Source organism: Chinchilla lanigera, unplaced genomic scaffold (genome assembly GCF_000276665.1).
Source record: "Chinchilla lanigera isolate Chin_1 unplaced genomic scaffold, ChiLan1.0 scaffold00047, whole genome shotgun sequence".
Taxonomy (NCBI): Eukaryota; Metazoa; Chordata; class Mammalia; order Rodentia; family Chinchillidae; genus Chinchilla; species Chinchilla lanigera.
In genome coordinates this window covers 17871606-17890395 of record NW_004955448.1, presented here as the reverse complement: position 1 = coordinate 17890395, position 18790 = coordinate 17871606, and the positions used below count along the sequence as shown (strand labels likewise).

The 18790-nt window shown below is 39.4% G+C and overlaps 1 protein-coding gene across 1 annotated transcript in view; it reads right to left on the bottom strand.

The window, feature by feature from the left end:
- LOC102028246 (EGF-like and EMI domain-containing protein 1) overlaps nt 1–8750 on the bottom strand; it is an 83978-nt gene extending 75228 nt beyond the window's left edge. The window contains 4 exon segments of the mRNA XM_013518593.1: nt 5422–5544; nt 6688–6703; nt 8218–8339; nt 8438–8750. Coding sequence (XP_013374047.1) covers nt 5422–5544; nt 6688–6703; nt 8218–8339; nt 8438–8750 — 574 coding nt within the window.
- Nucleotides 8751–18790: the final 10040 nt, after the last annotated feature.

Sequence of the window (18790 nt, the reverse complement as noted above, 5' to 3'; positions counted from 1 at the left end):
CCTCATCCTCAGTTTGGCTACACTGAGTGAAAGCTTTGACTGGGGAAATACGTAAGAATAAGAATAGATACATGATAACAGTACATTACTGATTTAAGCCTGTATTTATTGGGCATTCATTATGTGTCCGTATTTTAGTCATAGGAGGAAATGAAGGAATTAAAAAATCAGAGGAACTAAGTAGCTGGACCAAGATCACATAACTCTCACATGACACAGTCAGAATTCATGCATTGGTCTGTTATACCTTCCTGAGTCTGGGGTCTATTGAAACATTGTAGGACAAATGAGTAGATCCTAGAGTTTACTGAAACTCAAGGGGTTGAAAGTACTGACCTGAGCTTACTGCTTAATATGCTGGGTGACAACTTGAGAAGTTTGTGTGATTTTGCACAAGGCTATGGAATGGGGCTGAGCGGGCAGAGGGGAAGTGATCCTTAAGTTTCCCTTTTGAGTGTTATTATTATCTGGCATGTGAAAGTGCTTAATATTGCCAGGATGATGAATTTGATAATGACAGAGAAATGCCATACATCTGACAAACTAAACAAAATTTTTAACCTGACATTGCCCTGTTCAAGACATCAGCTGTCATCTGAAATGAATTCTGTTTCTAATTTGTCTTCATAAATAATGCAGCTAATTGAAAGGCAGTTCAATGAAAGTCTTTAACCTCTTTCATCTCCAATTTGAGGGCAATCTCTTTGCATTTCCTCGAAGGAATCTTCTACTCTTCTTATCAAATAAAACTCAGACATCACCGATCAAAACATTGAGGTCCAAAACAAAAGAATCTATTATGTAAATACTACTACATATAATACTTTTAGCAATTTTATTTTTTAAATTTAGCACGAATTTAAAATATGAAACTCATAAAAATCTGATATAGGAAAATTTATTCAAGTTCCAAGTATCAATAATGATAGCTTTATTTTAATCACACTTCTCAGTTGTACATTTACTTTGTTATTGTCACTGATTTCTGCTTATTTGTAATTGAAGTATAAGATAGACTTCTCTGTGTCACACATTTCTCCACAGAAAAGTCATTAGGTTATAGTTTCCGGGTAACTTTTCTTGTTTTAGTGACAAAAAATGTAATGGTTGAGACCCTGCACACGTCAAGCAACTAGAAATAAAGAATTGGCGCATTAGTGATTGAAGTAATTAAAATCTCCTTTATCTGAGCTTTCTCTATGCATACATCAGTGATTCCATTTGTTTTCTTGTAAATGCAGATGTTAATAAAACTACATGCTGAAAGCATGAAAGAGAGGGAACAACATTATGCAGGCATTATAATGTTCAACCATTTCATTATTTCACCACCTAGGAAGGGTCATTTCAGCAAATATACTACTAGGACATGATTATGAGTGGAGATTTGGGCTGATCTTCTTTTACAGGGTTATTATTAAAAATGGAAATGTAAGAAAGCTTTTAGGAGGTATATCAATTATACTTCAATCTTGCAAGTTATTTAAAATGCAAACGACATAATCCTAGCAATTTAGATAGTATAAGTTATTTTAGTATCTGGTTGCTCGTAATTAAAAAAAATCCATGGTTAAAAGAGAAGTTTGGTTTACATTACCTCCATATTTAGTGAATACTTGTCTCCCAGCAATGAGAAAATCACCAATTAAAAACTATCAAGAGATAGTTAATTTTGATAGATGGACTGTTGGCAAAGTTTCAAGAGCTAGAAATGTAGGAATAAGTCTGAGATTTTCTCTGATAAGCAAATCCATCTGGGTGAAGTCCTTATGTCTTCTAATGTTCTGTTTTGAAATATTTAAGTAATCCTTACAGTGTGCAAGGTAATGTTCAAAGGATTTTACAGGCTTTATTTACACATAAAAGTAGAAGAGCAAAGTGGAGACAGACTAGAAAAGAAGCAAATAAAGGACGATAGAAAAGAAAAGGAGATGGAGATTCACTTCAGAACCCTGGTAACTAGAATAGGAGTAAAGAGAATCAGCAGTTAAAAGTAAGAATTGTGCTGTCATGAAGTTAAGGGGACGATTTAGAAAAAAAATAATGAACAGTGATATAAGGCTTGAACAGTGTTATAAGGCTATCAACAACAGAACGTTAGAGACGCAACTCGCCCTTGACTGTTAGGGCATCGGAGCCTTCGCGCCCCTCCCCCAACCAAGGGCAGTCGCTCTCATATCCGGTCATGTGCTGACCCACCGCACATCTCACACTGGTTTTCCTGCTGTCACCTTTCAGGAGAGTAAGAGTGGGCCAGGACACATTCTGCTCCAGCCGGGGCCTGGAGCCCCTGGCCTGGAATCTTACTGGAACGGAGGCAGCAGGGAGAAGGAGTCACTGACCAGCATGGCAGTATCATAACTCCGTGTCGTGATATGAGATTTTCATGAGATTCTCCCGTGTAATACATTTTAAAGACTATTGAAGGAGAAAAAGATATATGGGATTGTTTGCACGCCACAGACAGCTTTAAGAATCTGAGAAAAATGACGTGTCCTTACCTGCAGAAAAATAACACAGATTCCAAAACTGCAGACAAATTCATGGGCTCACACTGAGCCCAGTAAAGCTTAGGTCCCCGGTTTTACTAGAATCTTATCAACAGTCGGAAACGCCCTTTACCTGGAGTCAAGTGGTCCAAACCCTGACTTCCTGTTAGTTTAGCAAGCTGCCCAACTCCTTCTCTTGTGCCACTTCGCGTGACTTCATCACTCTGACAGAAGCTGGTCATAACCACTACACGTGATCAAAAGACCACAGCTGGTGGCCCTCCTTTGAAAGGAAGGCCTCTGAAACTCTGTAAGTGTTTGAAGGTCCGGGGAGTTTATTGTTCCACTGATTGAGAGAAAGTGCAAAAAGTGTGAGAGGCTCTGCTGAGAAAGTCACGCAGCTCAGGCCTGTGAGTGCTGAGCAGAATGGGGAAATGGAATAAAAATGAAGGGGAAAAGAAGAAAGAAAGACATTAATTGCAAATATTAATTAACTGCAAATATTAATTTGCAAATATTAATTGCAAATATTAATTTGCAATTATTCCAAATTAATTGCAAATATTCCAAAATAGTGAAATCACAAATTTCCATGGCTCCCCCTTGCTTTCTGTTACTCTATGTAGATCATAATGTATGTCGGCTCCAAGCTCCCAGGAAACACTAACCACCACTCTGTTTTCAGCCACGTACAATTCCCAGTGATAAAGTGAGCCAGTTCACTTCTCTGTATTAAAAATTAGTGATCTTTTCTGCCGTCTAACCCAAAATCATCTAATGTGAAGCTCAGGTCTCTACAATAAAGCCTCTTTTTCATAATAAATAAGCAAACAGATGTTTTCCTTAAGGTTATATTATCAAGCTTTAAATACAAAGTGCTAAACCCTTCTTGGATTTCTTCTAGCAAGATGGACATGTCTATAAACTGAATCAACACAGATTCCTGAAAGTATATTTGAACCCAAAACTTCAGTGCATGCATGTGAGAAAGTCATCAAAATTTCCTTGAAGGTCAAATGCTGGGCTCAGAGCAATACTTTCTGCACAATGGTAGCCAAGGGGTTAAAGGCTTGGAATGATTGCAGTCATGAAATCATGAAATTCATATTTATTGTTACTTACATGATATATATATATATATATATATATATATATATATATATATATAACAAAATGCATTGAACTCCTGTATATAAAGTCAGTATATGGAGTTGCAAATAGTGATTATCATAGTGTCTGTATCCATGTATACAAAACATTGGTTTTTAAGAAATACAAATTTAAAAAGATAAGGCATAATATTCTTAGCCAACTGCACTTTTGACCTGATATCATTAAAACAAAAATTGAAAAATTCAAGAGCAGTAATGGGAAAGAATAAGGGAAGATTTTAGTGATTTTACTAAGAAATAGCTTATAGGTGTCATGTTTTACAAACTATCATTGTGAAGAGAATTTAGTTAGTGGCTATAGAGTGCTTATTTATGTGATCAAAGACCAGATATCACTGATTCATACAAACTATTTTGCAAAACATTTTATATCACATACAAAAGTTTACTAGCTCAGCCTTTACAGATAAACTCTTCATCTACATCAATAATCTTGCTGCTGCTACATATTTGTGATTCAGAGAAGTTATAGAGGCAGTGGAAGAATGCAGTAGGTGATCTTTAAAAGTTTGGGGTTTGGAGTGGGAAAGAGAATCTTGTTGCTAAAATCAATAATCCTACTAAAAAAAAGGATGCTTCCATTAGATAAATACGCATGCACTGCTATTCTTGAACTTGCACTTACAATGATTAAATCAGTGAGTTCCCTAGATCTTAGGATCTGACTTCAAACTATACTCTTACTTGACTTTGGGGGAAAAATTGTGTTCGCTGTACTTGCTACCATAGTTTTACAGCCTATTTTGTCATATCAGCGTCAGACACTTTTACCCACTTCCATTGGCCTTTACTCATTTCCTTTAACACATACGCAGAAGAAGAAGAAAGTGTATGTCATGAAACTAGGTGAAACTTGCTGATTTCAATTCCAAGGTTCATACTTATAGAATAATTTGTAAGATACTAATAATTTTGTGCAGATGAGCTAGTGAACACTCTAAAAAAGGAAAGCAGTAATTAAAATATGCTATACAGGATGCTGTTTTTAATATCATTACCTTGAGAATGGACCTGAAGATAAAACTAGAGCCCAAGTTTATGCCATCTGAGAATCATGACTCAATAAACTTACATAAATCACTGCAGTAAAAACAGCAAAGAGCACTCATAAATCATCAAAGGAAGGTTATTTTTAAAATTTATTGCTTGTATTCTGTTTGTGAAAGTAGAATATGCTCATTTTAGAAAAATTGTAAAATCCAGAAATATACAAAAAGATGAAAAATAATCTGATCCCCCTCAAAATTTATAGAACATTCTGATACAAATAAACACATTGTAATCTATACTCAATGTGTGCAGTTTTACACATGCCTGAGCAACTCTAAGCCCTTTGGCATATGTTACAATTTTGCGTAGAATTCAGTTTTGACTGTACATCTGGTTCTGATCTGGTTCTAAGTCTGATCTAAATGGAGAGCATATTAGCCAGTAATTATAGTGACCCAATATCATTAGCTAATTGTGGTTTTGTGTTGCACTTGTATAAACGTAATAACTGACAAATTTACAAGACCTACACATTTGGAGATGCGTCTTTCATTTGAGAATGTTAATTTTGGTATGTCTTTCCTCCTTTCTCTTTATTTTAGTCCTTTAATAACAAAATATAATTTTATTTTAAAAGATGGAATTGCACTTGAAAACTGTCAGCTTCTAATAGATGTTTTTACAATAGAAAAACCTCTCCTTTCTGCCCCTACACGGGCAGGTCAATTTTCACTGAAAATGGCTCCAAGCTGATTCTAGTATTTACTCACTTCTGCAGGTGTGTTCGGCAGCACGGCGTCCGCATCCTGCATCACGCTCACAGCGGAAGGTGCGCAGAGTGTTACTACCGCGCTGCGGGCAGCCTCCATTCACCACCGCACAGTCATGGACAGCTAGAGCGGGAAGACAGATGGCCGGGATTACAATGTCATTCCAATGTCAGCTTCAGAGGAGTGCCACAATATTTCTTTGAGACACAGTATGTGTTACACTGTACAAAGGCACAATCTCTTTTGCCACAAATCTTTGCTTGTTTGATCCATTTTGCTCCACCACGTAAACAAGGAAATGTAGATAGAAATTTTATTGAGCTTTTTAAAGCCCAGCAACCATGAGCATAGGGACTGTCTCAATTTTCTGTTCTCACATACTAGCTAATTAGACGGATCCAAGATATAGATATTTCCTCAGGGAAAGAAAACTGGGCGGTGGGGGGGGAGAATTACAATAAGCTACTCTATCTGGAGCAGCACAAGCTAGAAGATAAACACCTATTATTGGTCTGACATTGCTGAATAAAAACAGTAATGGACTTAAGACCTTGAATCTCCTTCTCACGGGCAGCGCTACACATCAGGGTAAAGATAGATAAATTCAAATAAAACAACTGTTTGGTGTCCTGAAAAATCCATCAGTACAGCTACTGAACGGATTCAGCTTCTTTCTTGTCACTAAAGAGGTCATGATCTGAAATAGTATCACGTTTATAGGAGAGATTAATTTTAGGAAAAATAGAGGTCAAGACTCATGATCGCTTAGGTGTTTGCTCAGTCACGGTCATCATAAATGAATATAATATTCACATTTGCTAGGAAAACAACAGGTCAGTTATTTTCTAAAAACTAGTACTCCATGAAGTCATTAGATAGATATCTAAAATTAAAGAAAAAAGAAAATACCCACAAGCCTACAAAAGGATCTGTGTGTATTCAATGGGCCAAAAAAGTTCTATGTTTTCTTGTGTGCATTTTTGATGAACATCTGTATCTGCTGGCCAGCCCTGCACAGCACGGAGCAGAAGAAAGCACATGTTCCATGCTTTCCCTGTGCCTAATTCCGCACACGCAGGCGAAGGGTGTTGGGTGGAAATATTCTTCAATAAAATGTAAGTCGTCCTATTAGGTAAATAGCTTTATACAGTCCTTTATACTGACAGTCCTCAAGGATAGGACCAAAAAGAGGCAAGTTTTTTTTTTTACCATCTTTGGTTTTCTTTTTCTTTTTTAAAGAAAAAGAAAAAAATATATGAACACTACATTGTCTCAAAAAGCCCTACATTTTACAACTACTAGCTCACTATAATTTACATAATTTTTCTTCAAAAAGAAGATATTCTGGAGTAACTCCTGCTGTTTTAAAGGAATCTCATTGTAGAGATAAAACTTATTAATTTTTCCAAAAACTGGAACTTTTATTATATATTGAGTCTGTGATAATCCAACTGCTAGGTCTTTTTCCTATAAACTAATGTTAAACTAGAGTTCTGCATTTGCTGCATTTTTTGCAGGGACTTAATATTTATGCAGGCCAAACTTTTAACTTTCTGTTTTTAGTGTATTATTCTGCAGAGTTGAGATACAATTGTGAATCTTAACTCTGTCAGTTTCTGATTTAGATATCATCCCCTGGTCTTTATTTTGAACCTGTGAATAAAATAACTCCCCAAAGTGCTACATTTTAATTGACACCTGACGACCACTAACATGAATTATTATAATATTCCATGTGTGAGTGTGATCAACAAGTGCAGTGCTTAAAGTTTTGAAAATTATTTCAGAAAAGATACACAGACAGTAATTTCCCAGCAAAACACTCCCCTCCCTTCAGACACACTTATCAGGTCGTTCTTGCCACTTCTGAAGCACTTACAGAAGTTCTCTTCCACGTCTCTGATTGCTCTGTCCTGGCAGAATGTTGCCTCTCGTGACATTTGGAGTTTGGCAAAGAGCCAGAAGTTGCACGGTGCCAGATCTGGTGAATAAGGTGGATGAGGAGACACTGTGATACTTTTACAAGCTTGCCTTTCCACTAGATAACACTTGGCAGCAGCATTCAAAATATATATTATATATTTATATATGCATATATAGTATAACTTATACATAACTGTATTTAATATGTACTTTAAAATTCAACCATGTTTTACTTCTTTCTAGAGATGTGACATGTGTTTCCAGGCCAGTAATGTTCTATAAAACATTGTGCTAAGTCAAAGCTGGCAAATGACCTTTGGAGTGTCCACTGCCCCAGCTCATGTTGAGGTGCACAGGGGAGCACTATCTTGGCAGGAGAGGTCTGGGAAGGAAGAAGAAATTGCAGCGTCTCTACCTACATAGTAGGAAACCCAACCCAGTGGTTTATAAATAAAAGACTTTCGGTACACTTGCTGAAACACACTAATATGCCAAGGTAGCTGGACAGATTTAGTCTACTACGGTACCAGGAAAGCCTTACTCTGTTTCCAGCACACCCACCTGGTGCTAATACAACAGGTACAGCAGGGTAGAAAGCATTTTGACTTCACAACACTGACAGCTAAAGAGCACACAGCACATAATACTTTGATCTTTAGGGAGTAATCATGGTGTTCAGGATCACATCCAGCAGATTAGCCTGAGTATTCATGTATAAAATATTTGTATTGAAAACAATGCTTAAAAGAGACTTCTAGAAACAGGGAGACTGCATCAGGACCAGCAGAAGATCCGGTGTTACAAGGGCTGCAAACAGAAGACTGGGACTTGATTTTCAATTGACTTTCAAGGACATCTCTGTCAGTTACTTACCTCAGCCAGGGCAAGGATCATAGGAGATTCCAAAATTTCAGGCCAGGTGGCTTGTGCAGGTGAGCAACTCAGTAATACTCTGTAACAAGACTTCACTGAGGCTGAAGGACTGAAATTATGACCTATATACAAAAGAGCTGCAAATGCACAAAGGTCTCATGAAAAGCCTACTGGGACAGGTTGGTGAGAATGGGCTCCTCCACACTGCACACAGACCCACCCGCATGCACACTTTCGGGCCCTGGTGCAGTGGCTGGCACGGGCTTTCTCCCATGCAGCCTGGCTCTGAAGCATTTGAACATGGTATCCACATGACAAGGAGCACTGGGGTTACCCAAAACAAGAAGGAGTTCAGGAGAAACAGGCCCAGGAGGGTTGTGCCTTGCTTTTTTGTTTTTGTTTTTTAATCCATCAATACCTAACCTGAATGGAGGGCTGCAGAACTGTCTTCTCAGGATGCACTCTTCTGCCGTCACTGGCTGAAGTTTCTGTGAGCCTACTGGGCTAGTGACATCCAGCACGACGCCATGCATTACCTAGTGCCTCTGATTGTTCTGATAAGCTGGAATGCTAGATGATCTGCACAATGATGTCACCACAAAGTCACTGCTTAAATGAGTTTCTAGCCTTCCTTTTCTGCATGGCAGTCCAGAAGTATTTCTTTAAGTGCCATAAAATCTTTAAATGTGAGCAGCATGTTAAAGAGGTCATAGCCAGGCATGGCGGTGCACACCTGTAATCCTAGCACTTAGTGGGTGAAGCAGAAAAATTGCCAGGAGTTTGAGGCTAGCCTGGACTATGTAGTGAGTTCAAGGACAGCCTGAACAACATAGGGAGACCTTGACTCAAAATCAATCAATCAGTCAGTCACCAGCCAGTTCATCTTTGTCATATTGTAGTTCTGAAAGCTGCTATATCAGGTATACCAATGTAGAAAGCATACTATACATATACTTTTTAAATCATGTATCATGAAGACCTGAAAGAGGAATTCCATAACTGCTTGAGAAAGTGGCAAGAAGGATGGCATAACCGTGTGTGAGGTCAGGGTGAGCATTTTGAGGACCGCCAGTGGCAACGTGCATTTTACTGTAATAAAGTTTTAAATTTAAGCACTTACTCTATTTTGATCACACCTGTGTATTCACTGAATACATGAAAGCTGTCTTAAGCCATATGCTCTGTTAGCAGTGGCCGCTTCTGAGGGAAGAAGGGTGTCTGAGCTGGATGGCATGCAGGGCATGTGGAGTGCTGAGCAGAGATTTTAACCATATTTATGATATTTTGATGTTTTCTAAGAAAAAGCTATCTAGGTGTTATCTGTATACTAAAAAGGAGTTTTTAAAGAAAGAAATCTATTATTTCCAGATTCCTTGACTTGCCCAAAAAATTCAAATAGTGTTCTCTCTAAAGACAGGAAATTGATGACAATAACAAAAAAATTCAGAGTTCATTCCAAGCATAAGAGTAGCCACATATTTTGAGAATATTTTTTTACTGTTTTTAGTATGTTCATATTCTTGATGTGTACCAGAATTATAAGTATTATTTTATTAGAAACAAACATGTATGCATACATACACACAAAGAACTAAAACCAAACAAACTCCCTGTGGTGGATTGAAAGCTGGTGGTCAACTTGTAGCACCCAGCTGAACTGGTGTGGTGCTGGGTGTGGGAGGCCCATCTGAGGACTGTTGCTGGCAGCATAAGGGCAGAACTGGAGAATCTGTTATAGAGGTTGTTGGGAGCCGTTGTTTCTCCTGCAGGAGCTTGTCATGCTGGCTTTCCTGCTGAGCTTGGCTGTTCTCACCACTGAAGGAGCTTGGGACTTTGCTGTCAGTGGGAACGGCTGCATTCACTTTGGGGAGCTCTGGTCCTTACTTTGAGCATCACTTCCTGGCTCCAGAGGGGAAGATGATGCACTATTCAGTGTCCTGGGAAAGCTTGTTGCACTGGCTTTCCTGATATGGACTCAGCTGTTTTCACCATCAGAGGAGCTCAAGACCTCGTTGTCCCTGAGGATGACTGTGGTACTTTTCCAGGGAGCTCTGGTTCTTGCTTTGAGTGTTGCTTCCTGGCTCCAGTGCAGATCCTTCAGCCTGCTAGCACAGATCCTTCACCATGTTGGCACAGACTTTCTAGCTTCCACCACTGACCTTTGGACCTTCCCAGCACAGATCCTTGAAAGAGGCCTGCATGAGGCACTGCAAGGGCTCTTGGCCTCCTGCTGGACTTGTGTGGGACACTGTTACGGGCTCTGGGTCTTAGCTGGACTCATGCAGGACACTGCCATGGGGTCCAGGCTCTTGGCTAGATTCTTTTGGTCTTTGGGGTGTGGACAGATTTCCTGCACTCTCTTTGTATATGACTGTTTGGGTGACTATTGTAAAGTAATCTTACAAATTGTGTGTCCTGTATCATTTCCCCTTGTAAATTCCAAACGACAGCACTTCCTCTGTACTTTGAGTTGCTATTTATGCTATCCTCTTAAAAGACATTGTGTTGAAGGCCTGGTTGCCAATTTATGGGCTTTGGGGAACAGATGGGGTCAAGATGGTGGTAACTCCATCAATGGATTAATCCATGGATGAGATCATAGTTTGATGGCTTGATATAGAGGTGATGGAAACAGGAGCTAAGCTTACTTGAATGCAGTGGATACTGGGATCATGACCTTGGGAATAATATCTGGTGCCCGGTGCATCATCTGTGGATCTTCCCATCTCCCTGCCTCCCAGCTGCCATGAGATGAGCAACTCTCATGCTCTTCCTCCAGGATGTTCTGGCTTATCACAGACCTACAGTATTGGAATCATCTGACCACAGACTGAAGCTTCTGAAGCCATAAGCCAACATATATCTTCGCTCCTTTAAGTTGTGTGTGTCCCAGTGTTACAAACCTGAGGTTCATTTTCCTAGACTCAGTTTCATAATCGATGAAATAAAATAATAATGACACATGCACTATGTATGACTTATTTTTCCCTATTCATGCATAAGATTTTGGTATAGATTGTTAATTCTTGAGAATGCATACAGACATTAAACAAGTAATTTTATTCCACTGACTAGTAGAGTTAAAATACAAAACTACAAAGGAAGAGCTCAAAGCAGGAGTAGTGAACAACATGGGGATTCACGGGAGGGCAGTCCATTCAGCCTGGGGTGAAGAGAGGATGCTCGAGGGAAAGCCATTGGGACTGGGGCCTGTGGGAAGGTAGGTAGGCAAAGGTGCAGTGGTTGGAACGTGCACAGGGTCTGAAATTCAGCATTTAAATCTGTCAGGCTGGGGAAGAAGGTCGGTAAAAGGAAGCAGAGTTGAAACACAAAACTAACACCAAATCTCTTGTAATTAATTTGGGTAGTAAAGTGTTCCTCTTCTTGACTTACAATATAGTACACTCCTGGGCAGGTTGAGACATAGTGTTGTGTTCACACAGTAGCAAAGCAAACTTATTAGAAGTTTAAAAAAAAATCAATCATCTATAGAGTGGTACCAAATATGAGGTAATTAATTGGTTTAACTTTTTTTTTCCTTTTTTCTCTTCCAGAATATACTAAACTTACTGATTGTTTGGGCATTGTGTGATCAATAGTTTCCAAACCTGACAGCAGATTAGGATCACTTGGTGAGCATTTCAAAATACTGGCTCAAGGTTTCCGTTCCAAAATAATTTGACTTGTTTTCAAAACCAGGTCTTGTAGTAAAAATAATCTAGAAGTCATTCTAAGTGATTGCATTGTGTACCTAGAGTCAACATTACCCTGTGTACTTAGAACTTTAATTATCTAGAGACTATATTAGAAATGCAAATGCTGATTCAGTAGATCTAGAGATAAGGGCTGAGACCTGTATTTCCAGCTACATCCAAGGTGATTTTGATTTTACTGGTTTGTGAACCATATTCCAAGTACCAAGACCCTGTGTTCAGCCATAAATATCACAGTAGTTGTTTGGGTGAAATTCTCAGCTGTTTAATCAAATTAGACCAATGCAGCTCATATGTCTAAAATCAATACTCACACAGAAATACTTAACTATACACAAGCATACTTATTAGAGTAAATAAAATTATAAACTATTTTAAGACTATCAAAAATTTCTAAAATGAACTGTCAATTTTTTCCACAATATTCACTCTAACAATGAATACTTTTAAGATAATTTTAGCATTATCAGTTCTGAGAAATAACTTCCTTCTATAAAACATGAAGGAAACCTCTTTTCTGATGGAATATCTCTGAAGTACAAAAAAAACTGGCTTAAATTGCCATGATATTAGGCACTCATGCTGAAGCTGTCGCAAGTGATTTTCTTTTCCATCAAGATTCTGCCCAACAGAGTTAAAAACCAGAAATGTCAATATTACATTAAAATGTTATTATCAAGTATACTTCATGTGAAGAAACAATTTCTCAAAAAATTCTCTAAGTTATATCTTCATGTAAAAAGCCTACAGACATCCCTGCCCTTGGAAGTGCAACTCCTGGACACTGCTGGGAATACAGATAAAGCGATTAGAAGTTTTTCAGCATAATCACTGTGATCTGGACTCAGGATTTCATATTATAAGAGACTGTCAAAAATAATCAACTATATCTATTATTTTCCCTTTTAATGCCTTTTCTGCTGTATTTATCCTCCAAACTGTTTCCCCAGATGGTCACAGAATATAATAGTTTAAAAGAATTCAAATTATTATCAAATGTATTTTTCACATAAAAGCTGCCTGAGACAACAATGATTCACTTTTGTTACCAAACAACTAAAATTGCTTCATATTATTTTTCTTAGATTTTGCGACTACTTACTTGAAACTAGAATAAGATAAATTGTTCTTCCATTTGCCTTTTAATATATGGTTCTCAGAGACCTGCTGATTGAAAAAAAAGTTATCAGGGTGCTTTGCGTTGAACACTGTATTGTAGGGTGTTGGGTGTGGGGGAAATCCTGCGGTGTGTGGTGAGGACACCCCCGGGTTTGCACAGGACCCTACTTTTACCCTCTGGTAATCACTCCGTGTATTAGAGCTGCTGACTTTTGCATGTAACTCTTTCACAAGTGATAGAATATGCATCTGGAGGTCAAATATTCTGTTGTATTAAGTATCTGATGGCATAGACACTTGATAAATGTTCTATGAATGAATCAATGAATCAATGAGGAGTGTGACAGCTGTTCACAGCATTCTGCCTTCTTATTGTCCCACACTCACCCCTTTGATTTCTCAGAAATGGGCCTTTGACTGTGTTGATTCTCTCCTTATCCTTGCAGCACACATGTGACTTTTGTTTCTGATTATTTACAAGTAGATTTAAAAACCCAGGGCACAAAACAATTCCAAGATCTACTAATAAACAAATGTAAACTGTGTCTGCAGTGTATACTGATGAACTGTTTGCTTAGGATGCGCCCATTTCCCTCATCCTCTCATTTTAAATAAGCTTCAGATTTTTATTTTAAGGAAATGAGGTTGTCTGTGTGAGATTCACAAACACTACCCTCTCTAAAATCCAGGTAGCTTTATTTGGCATATCTCATCTGTGTTTGCCTTGGTGACTGGGTTGGGTTATATCTACTTCAGCACATGGCTTTCTCATGAGGAATCGATTAATTCATATGTGATCCAATTAGCATGAGGTTCAAAATATGGGTGGGAAAATCTGACACATAGAGGACCTCTTGCTCTACAAAGAGTAACATTAGATGTAAGGAATTTTGCAGGAGTCACTTTGCTTCCATGCTTGAAGTTAAACTGAAGACAAAACCAACTGCCAAGACCGAGCTGAAAGACTCACAGGTAACTGGAGTAGGAGCCCTCGCTGAATAATTCCTGGTAACTCTGTGGATACCATTATTTTCCTAAGTTCTCCTCTTGCTGTAAAATAGACATCTATCGGTTTTCTAGGTCAGACATTCAGTAAGCAATAAATGCACAACATCTCAGCAAAAGCCGCTCATTGAGGAAAAAGGCAAAGTGGACTTTTGAGAAGGAAGATGGTAATAAGAAACAGTAAGTTCAAAGGAGCTGTCATGTGCTGAGGATAGGAGGAGAGTATATGTTTTCACAGGAAATGGAGTCAGTGTGGTCTGTGTCTAGTGAGAGTCAAAATGGAAAAAGATTACGCTAGAAGTGCGGCGAGAGCTTGAAGGTGGAGTCTTCTCCATCGCACTAAGGAATCACAGATTTACTTCACTGGCAGTGGGATGGGAAGCTGAAGGGAGGAAAACCAATTAATCACGACTGCTAACACTGAGATGAAAGATGAGGCCCTGTCCTAAGCCAGTCGTAGTAGAAATAGAGAGATGTGGACAGATACATGAAAAGTGAAGGAGGAGAAATGAGTATAACTTAGTTCCTAAGTGAATGTAACGAGGAGAAAAAGGCAAGGTGAACAGCCTTGAGCACTTGGATGGGCGGTTATGGCATTCACTAAAGTAGCCCAGTGAAAGAAATACTAGGTATTAGAACAGCTAGTTTAAACATGAACTATGTGATGGGTAAATGGGATGGAATGTGGGGGACATCCATCAGGCAACTCGGAATGCAGACTAAAATGGTAGAAAATAGGAGCAGAATTTCAGCTATCACTCATCGACATGCACAATACTGAAATTTAGGGGTCACCCTTGACAGCTCCCTCAGCTCCCCCATAGCCACACAACAGCAAATTCCACCACATCAGCATTGCTTTCCCACATGTGTCAGGTCCATTCACGTCTCAGCCCGCTTCACGCGTGACTGAAATCGCCGAAGCACGGCTTCCTCCGCCTTCACCATTGTCCCTCCAGCACCTTCTCTACGCTGCGCTATAGAGATATTCTAAAAATAAAGTGTGATCCACTTCCTCACTCTTGCCACAGTTTTATATGCTTCAATCATTTTCATTTCTTTAAGATTAGGCTGGACACCAACATAGTATGAGGTCCCTGCATTGTCTGATCTCCAATATGCTATCAGCCAGTTATCAGTCCACCACACAGATCATACGCATGATGTGCTCTCTGCATTTCCTGTTTGTGACTATACTTCACGAGAGCAAGAGCCCTGGTAAGTTCTACAGGAGGTCGCTACAGTACTTGGCAGACAGAGATATTCTGTACACTTTTGCCAGTGTGTATTGGGCTAGCTCCATGGTAGACAACAATTCAAGCCACATGAGTGGGTGGCATCACTAAACAAAAGCATGTATATTAAGAAAAGAAAAGATTATAATACAAAACATGGATGAGCTCATGTTCAGTCAACCTTAAAGGCAAGCTGAGGCAGGAGTACACAAAGCTGAGCAGAGGGATGTGTAAAGAAGTAGGGAAAAAATCAAGAGCCTGGCATCACGGAAGCCATGGAGGGGGAGCCTTCAGAGCGGAAAAGTCTTCCATGCAGGCATGTCTAGAAGGAATTTTAAAGGGCCCATCAGTTTTAGAAACAAAATTCCAGCAATGACACTGATGAGGAAGACAGCAACCATCACACTTCTAACAGTTATGAATACATCATGCATCATCTATTCCTCTAAATATCTATGTATCATCTCCATCTATTACTCAGAACACTAGTAACATTTTGTCAGTAGATACTGATATTACCCTTATTTGCAACAGAATAAGGGGAGACATGGGAAACCGTCTTAATGGAGTAGCTGGTTGGGCCCCAGGTTCCAGTGGGTGACGCTAATTACTAAACATAAAAAGTGGGGGACAAAGTCAGGAGCAGCCTTGTAATAATTTTGACAATAGAGAGAGATTATATTTGGTCAGGGAACTGAGGTAATGAAAGAGGGTTTGGAAAGTGGCTGACACGTGCAGAAATTTAAATACTCATGCACAGGGGCCAGCAGAGAGTTTATTTAAAGATATGAATTGGGGGCTCTCAAATTATTGAGACTCTCAACCACAGCAGTGTGTTCTAATACAAGGCACACATTGGAAGCGAATCTACCGCAGACCCTACACATTCCTACTGGATAAAGTACAAACGTGTGACCCTGATCACTCTTTACCTAAGACATATTTTAGGGCTGTATTTGCATAGAGAGATGAGTTAACATCTTTCCTGGCTAGAAACAAGGCGGACTTGTGTCTACTAACGATAAAGGACTGCATTCCTGCAGCACGGTTTTTCCTCTCAGAAGGTAAGCCACTCAAAGTGCACATATCCAAACTGAGCCTTTCCTGACATTGCTGTGGCTCTTGGGGAGACATAAGGAGTTGACACAAAAAATAAAACGCTGGGTACTGCTTTCGCCATGAGTGCCAGCATCTTTTGCTTCTGACCTGGGAGTCTCACACCTGCTGTTGGCATCTGTGAAACAGTAACAGCTAAATTTACTACCATAAAAGTAGGGCAAAACCCCAGACCTTACACAGTTCTTGACAGTACGCAGGATAGAAACCACACACAGGGTCAACCACCCTCAGGGTTAGACGGAACATGTCTGTTACAGAATAGAGGGACCTGGGAGCCACAGAGCATTGTTCTGTCTTCTCTGTATTCTACTGATGCCAGTTGATTGCTTGTAGCCTTGAAATTATTAATGAACCATGGATGGTAGCCAGACCACTGATGTGTGTGTGCCTGGACTGGCAATCTGATCCTTTGTGCCAGGTGAAAAGGAAAGAACGTAAAAATATCAGATTGGCATGCTTTCGTACAATATGAAAAATCAGCAAAGACAAAACTCTCCAATCCAGGACATCAACAATTTTACTATATTGTTAGGTCTGTGAGACAGAGATGGAGATGGTGCCATCTTTGCTCACCAGTTTATATCTACTGCTTGGCCTATATTAATTGCATAATAAATAATTATTAAACATATTTCAAAAACATATAAGTGATGGATAGCTAAACTGACAGAGGAAAAGGTAGGTAAATTGATAGTAAAAGAAATTAAAAAGGAAATGAGAAAGAAGGTAGAATTCTGTAGAATCTTAGCACTCAAGACGGAGAGTCTTTGTAAAGGGGAATCAACAACTGTACTTTGTAAAGGGGAATCAACAACTGTACTACTGCTGAGCATCAAGTAAAGTGATGTGGTAAATAATCTGGTGGAATGGCTTTGGAAGTCCTAAGGTCTTTCTGCTACAATGTGTGTGGACAATAAGTTAGATCCGAAGACCTTGAATACCTAACTTTAGGGAGTCTCAGGTGGGGAGGATCTCACTGCTTCCAAGGTTCATTTCCCCCAGGTATTAGAATACAGAATAGAAGGCACACTGGGTTCTACAGTGGATAGAAGAATATTGGGGAAGATGCCAAGCCCAAATCTCATTGTTGCGATAGCATGCATCGATAGGAAAACTCTTATAGTAGTGAAAATTTAGTTAGCACTCTCATTTCAGGGTGGCTGGTTTTCACTGGTCTTTATCTCCACATGTCTGAGATTCAGGGAAGGAGTAAAATCTTTACTAGAAACAAAAGTGGGAAAGATATAAAAATTAGGAGTGCCCTGTGGGCCTTGTACAGATCTAGATGACTGGGCAGCGGGGTGGGCAGGATAAAGATACATAAACCTGGAATTAAAATTAAGCAAAGGAGTTTAGGAAGGAGCTCTCTGTTCTCCAATGTCCCTTCCCTCACAATGACCTGCACTCCACATCCCAAAGAAAATAAAAATCAGTTAATTAAACCAAACTGGGTCTTTTCATAACATCCAAAAATGTGAAGATTTACTTCACGCATAGGTGTTTGATAGACCTATAATAACGATGCATCAGTATTAACTTTGAAAGACTGCAGTGGCAATTCTAGACGCACAGAACTTTTCTCCTCTTCTTATCCTGGTTAAAGGGTTACTCTCTTGTGAGCTAGGATAATGTGGGGCCTGTTTCCAAACGTCATGATGAGCATCACCAAGACATCAAGTGGACACAGATACCTAGCTGGGACAAGGTGAGCACTCAGTCTCCCCAGTCATAATGAATAGATCACGGAAAATGATGTGACCCAAGCCAGATGAGGCAGGGTCCCAGCAGGGGCACTTGTTTAAAGCTATTGAGAAAGCAACTCTTCGGTGGAATCACCAATTACAAATGAAAGCTTGCGGAGTCTAAGGCAGCGACGGCAAACCTTGTAGGGCTTTCAGTGACACAAACAGCCCACTTCTGCATCTGTGCCTTAGATCCACCACCACTGGTCCAGGGGATATATTTTACCCCATTGGCACAGCCTGTGCAAGAATATTGACAACCCAGTGGAAGGTGGAATCAGGACACAGACATTCTTCTAAAGACAGGGTTAAAATGTCCAAATGTAACTCTATCTGAAAGCTGCGCTGCATCTATATTTTTCATTCACATATTACAGCATCTTTCCCAAAAAAGGTGACAAGAATAGCAACTTAACTCGGTGTGAGGCAGATTTTTTTCAGTTACAGCCAAATGAGTCTTGATTAACCCATGTAGTATCTCAAAACGAGGCTACCATCCTGGATGATCTATGACATCATTAAAGTAATGCATCTGTTTTCCATATTCCTGACATGAAATGAATCACTTATCTGTCCCCTCTGTATTTTTATGAGATAGAAACTGCTTTTCTCAGAATATCTCTGGGTCGTTGTTCATGTT